The following is a 5,374-nucleotide window of genomic DNA, read 5'->3' on the forward strand; positions in this document are numbered from 1 at the left end:
TCCAAGTGAAAGGTGATATTGCGGATCTATCCAGGACCCGGGTCTAGCCGGCCCTACCAAATTACTTGCGCGCTAAGAAGGGTGTGGCCCATTGGTCCAATTATTGGCGTAGAAACTAGAAAGGTTAAAATTGAGACACCGCAAAAAGAGGGGTCAACATCAGAAATAAATAACGACTCTTACCTGACCATCAAAGGACATTTTCGTAACACGCCAAAATCTTTTTAACTTCATGTGCCGGCCTACTCCCTCCCTCTCACAACACCCGTACTTTTGCTTCGCACTTCACCTCTCTCTCCCTCCTTCCTATTTATTGCTTCTACTCCTTCGATTCCTCCCTCCCCCTTCCTCTCTCCCTCTCTCTCTCTCGCTCTCTCTCTCTCTCGACTGCGGTAGAACCAATGGAGCGAAAACCGGTAGACCATCTCCCGCCTTACTCTGGAGGCGGCATGAAGCATAGCGCGTCGGAGTTGGCTCTCCAGGATTACATAAAGAGGATGATGAGCGGCCCCGAGGTGATCGGAACCGAAACCCGAGACGGCGACGTCAAGGATGTGAAAACCGCCGAGGTTCGGGACCACCGAGACAGAGATTCCTTCCCCGATGAGTTCGATGGGTTTTACAGTGATTTTAGCTTCAGTGATCTCAACAGCTTCGATTTCAAAAATCGGGTTAGTCTCTCCTCTCTCTCTCCGTCTGTTTGTTATTAGGCGCCACGTCAACATCCCGGCTGTGCCATAGTGACGTGGCAAATCCATAGCATGGTATATATGTATATTATATATATATATATATAGAAAGAGAGAGATTGTAGATGGCCATGATAATTAATTAGTGTTTTTCTTTTTTTTTTGAAATCAGTAATTAATTAGTTAAATAAGAAGAAGAAATAAAGTATTAATTTGTGAAAGGATGTTATGTATATTTGGAGGCGTGTCGGTGGAAAGCGAAAAAATATATATATGATGATGGAGTTGTTGGTGAGGAGCTATTTACAAATAAATAATTCGGTAGTACTGAAAAAATGTAGGTTATATTGGTAATTTAAAAGTAGTTGGTGGAGTAAAACCAGAGTCTGTCGCTTTCGTCAACTTGGCCAATCGCTTTCTGAAAAGTATGCTGGGGTGAAAACCGTGAAATGGTCATTTTACAAGTTTGGAATATTTATTAATTGGGGAAGCATGTCCTATGAAATTAAGAATATGATTTTTGTCCATTCCTACACGGTTAATATCATATATAGTTTAGAGGATTTTTTTTATTTTTTTTATTTTTTTTTGTTGTTCTTTTTCATTCAAGTTCCATTTTTGTCTTTTGCTTCTCTTGAGAAAAATAAAATAAAAAATGGGAAATCAAGTCCCAACTGTTACACATACCAACTATGCTATTTCTCATTTTGATTTTAAGATAGTAATATTTAATTTGATAGATTTAAAATATGTGTTTAAGCTTATTATAAATTCGGGACCTTTTCAGAATCTTCTGTAGAAATAGTTATAAAAATACAATTATGTTTCATATATAAAAAATAATAATTAAAAAAAAAATGAAAAAAAGTGATTGGATTATGACCCAATACAGTCATCCCCTCTGACGGGGTGGCCGCGAATCAATCCCTCGAATCGGGGTATATATGGCCCCAGCTCCCAAGTCACTCCTTTCATTCACAAAACTCTTTCTTTTTTTTTTTAATTCACAAAACTTAAACAAACCTTGGTTTCACATTTCTTGATATATATGTTTATAATATTCCAAATCAATAGTATAGAGTTTGTGAAAGTATGTATAGTGAACAAGATGTTTGTAAAAATTATACTATTTTTAAGTGGTTCTAAGTTTATATATTGATAAATCATGTACAGCGCACAAAGATTTATTTTATGGTTAATATGTTGTTTTGTTGGGTCTAATAGTGTACATAGGGCCATATCATTTAAAAATTTACATGATCAATAACATATTCACCATTAGATCTATGAAGTCTAATCCAGATAACGTGTACGTGACATTGGTGACAATATTGCTCAATTAGTATGCAACAATATGATGTATGTTTTTGTTCGTAAACACAGGACATATTAAGTACTTTCTTTTCAAGTACTTGTAGTGGACTACCAGAAACCCTTCTTGGTTCTCAACATCTGGCTTTGAAACAATCCAGCATTTCAGTAACAATGGATTCCCAGTCATCAATGTGTGGTATGATCCATCAAGGAGACATATATATATATATGCACATGCATATGCATATGCATGCTTCACGTTATCATAGTTTAATCTCCGTTTTGCACGTTTTATCGTTTAACACTTGAACAAATTTGGAAATCTTTCAGTCAGCAGTCCAATGTCGGCTAGTAATCCAAAAGACACTGATAATCAAGCAAGGGGAGCTACCAGTGGTTCCTCGCATGAGCCATCTGATGATGAGGATATTGAGCTAGAAGCTGGTTCATGTGAGCAGAGCACAGACCCTGGTAGTTTGAAGCGCGTTAGAAGGTATTTTCATTATATATATATATATAAGAACTATGATATAGATACCAGGTTGCTTATGACTCAAATACATTGGATTGTTACTGTGTGTTTCCAGGATGATTTCCAATCGGGAGTCTGCCAGGCGATCTAGAAGAAGAAAACAAGCACAGCTGCAAGATCTCGAGCTCCAGGTATCCCATGTTGTTGGCTGTTTGCATAATTAATTTTATCGGTCTGTGCTGAAAAAAAGTCGGACCTTGATACTCCAAATTGGCTACCGAGGAAAAAAAAAAAAAAAAAAAAAAAAAAAAAAATTAGAGATATTGTGAATCTATGGGCTATTTGAGTAATGGGTAAATTTAGCACTCCCCTTTTACGCATGAGTTCAAACTTTTCCTCAACAAGTGAGGCCCAACACATAGAATATTTAACTAAAATTAAATTGTAGATGATATCATATTAAATCACGGCTTATCCAAAGAAATTTAAGTTGGCAAGAACATGTAGACTGAATATAGGGTGAATTGTAGAGTTGTGGTTCGAATTCATGATGTCTCGCTTTGATACCATATTAAATTATCACTTATTCCAAAAGCTTAAATTGATAGGAAATAGTTATAGATTTAATAATTTAATTAATATTTTAATACTTCTCATCACATGTGAGCTCAAACTCCTCATTAATTAATTAAATCTTACACCTGAAATATTTAATTGAAATGTAGGGTAAATAACGGAAACAAAGTTCGAACTCAGAACATTTGGCTCTAAATACCATACTAAATCACAACTTTTTCCAAAAATTTAAACTAGTAAAAATTGGTGAATTTAATCATTTAATAAATATTCAAGCAAACAATCAATTGTTGACACTTGCTCCTTTCATAGCTTCAAGTTCGTTTGTTTTAACCCATGATTCTTTGTCAGGTTGAACAACTGAGAGGAGAAAATGGGACTCTCTGCAAGCAGCTTACAGATGCTACACAGCAGTATCGTGTTGCTGATACAGATAATCGAGTCCTGAAATCAGATGTGGAAGCTTTGAGAGCCAAGGTAGAACTAGAAGTAGTCCAGCAGTTTTACTGTAAACTCAGAACAACACAAAAGAGAATGCTAATCTAATCATTAACATTAATGTTTTGTGGATTTTAGGTGAAGTTGGCTGAAGATATGGTTACTCGAGGCTCCTTGACCAGCAATCTGTATCAACTTCTTCAAAGTCATTTAGGAACACCGCAATTGCTTAATACACAAAATCTGCGGCGGGTTCCAAATGTTTCCCCAACCATCAATGTACCAGGAGATGATCACGCCTCATCATATGCAGGAATAACAGTTTCTGGGCAGAATTCAGGCATTATTGGACTTCGACACCCCAATATTAATAATAGAAATGTTAAAAGTACTGGAGTCATGAGTGATGTTGTGATCAATGACGATGCAAATGTGCAATTTTAAGCTTCTCTTTATGATTTTTATCAATCTGTTAATGCAAAAAAAAAAAAAAAAAATGTTAAGGAGGTCATCACAGCATGATTTCTTATGGCAAAAGTTGGTATAGAGTTAAAGCTTAAGTATGGAGTTTAATTAGTTTGTCTTCAATTTGGACTTTCTGTGTTTTCAAAAAATTTAAATTATTTGTTCAGGGTCAGGCAAAATTCAAAGAACTTTCAAATTTTTTTTATTATTATATTTTTATTGTTTCGATTTTTTAGGGTAAATGTGTAATTTCACAATGATCTCGACAAAAAAAATGGCAGAAATTTTTCACGTACATTGGGAATATAAATAGTTCACATGGAATTGGCAAATTATAAAGAAACTCGTTTTATATTGATTTCTTGTTAGTACTTACGAGTTCATTTTATAATCCACTCACGCGTGAGAGTCATGTGACTCGGTTTTATATGCGATTTTAAGAAGTTTCAATTGTAATTTAATTAGTTTTTTTGGACAAATAATGCAGATATAGCTAACATTTTCTCTAGGTCGACTTCAAGATTTAAGAAAAAAAAAAAAAGATTGTAACACCTTATCAAATATTAATTTGATGATGAAAGAAAGTAGATAAACTTGCTTTTAGCAGAATGAAGTCTCAGCTTTATTCTCATTGTATATATAGGCTAAGAGTTACAATTGTAATCATGTTTGACAAATCCAAACTTGATACAAACTATGAGAACTAATACAATACAAACAAGTAGAACATATACAACTAGAACACTAAAAGGGAAGAGATAAAAATAAGTATAAGGATAATGCTAGAGATAATGCTAGAGATAAGGATAATGCTAGAGAACTATAAGGATAATGCTAGAGAGTGGTTCAAATCTGTTTGGATTCAAAGAGTGAATCTAAAACAAACTCGGTTGGTTCCTTAACAGCCCCTCAAACTTATGGGAGGGGGAGTGACCATGAGTTTGTCTCTAAGGAAAAGAAAACGAGAGGAGGTAAGACCCTTTGTGAAGATATCAGCACATTGATCTTGAGTTGGAATGTAGTTAGCGTTGAGATCTTTGTGAAGAATTTTCTCATAGATGAAGTGGTAGTCAACTTCTATATGCTTAGTAGGAGCATGGTAGATGGGATTGGAAGCTAAGGCAATAGCTCCTATATTATCATACCAGAGTATAGGAGAATCATGGAGAGAAACTTGCAATTCTTTGAGTAGCATTCGAAGCAATGAGAGCTCAGCAGCTCTGATGGCCATGGCACGATATTCAGCTTCTGTGCTAGATCTCGAGACAACAGGCTACTTCTTAGCATGCCAAGACACTAAGTTGGAGCCAAATAAAACACAATACCTTGTGGTGGATCTGCAATCTAAAGGATCCCATGCCCAGTCAGAATCACAGTATGCCTGAAGTTGAAGAGGACCTGGAGTGAAGTGAAGGCCATG

The 5,374-nt window shown here is 35.6% G+C and overlaps 1 protein-coding gene across 1 annotated transcript; it reads left to right on the forward strand.

Moving 5' to 3' along the window:
• The first annotated feature begins 271 nt into the window (after positions 1 to 271).
• Positions 272 to 3,958, forward strand: BZIP9 (basic leucine zipper 9). The gene is made up of 6 exons (XM_059604492.2): positions 272 to 671; positions 2,073 to 2,199; positions 2,334 to 2,496; positions 2,591 to 2,666; positions 3,403 to 3,528; positions 3,628 to 3,958. Exons 1-6 carry the CDS (start codon positions 402 to 404, stop codon positions 3,931 to 3,933), a joined length of 1,068 nt encoding a protein of 355 aa, XP_059460475.2. The 5' UTR covers positions 272 to 401; the 3' UTR covers positions 3,934 to 3,958.
• Positions 3,959 to 5,374: the final 1,416 nt, after the last annotated feature.

This window comes from Corylus avellana, chromosome 9 (assembly GCF_965113065.1).
Source record: "Corylus avellana chromosome 9, dhCorAvel1.hap1.2, whole genome shotgun sequence".
Taxonomy (NCBI): domain Eukaryota; kingdom Viridiplantae; phylum Streptophyta; class Magnoliopsida; order Fagales; family Betulaceae; genus Corylus; species Corylus avellana.

Bases quoted from the DNA above. Each gene is read 5' to 3' on its own strand.
- BZIP9 (XM_059604492.2), top strand. From the start codon at position 402: ATGGAGCGAAAACCGGTAGACCATCTCCCGCCTTACTCTGGAGGCGGC. The intron at 2,200-2,333 runs GTATGATCCATC...GAAATCTTTCAG, and splicing joins TTCCCAGTCATCAATGTGTG to TCAGCAGTCCAATGTCGGCT. The intron at 2,667-3,402 runs GTATCCCATGTT...ATTCTTTGTCAG, and splicing joins TGCAAGATCTCGAGCTCCAG to GTTGAACAACTGAGAGGAGA.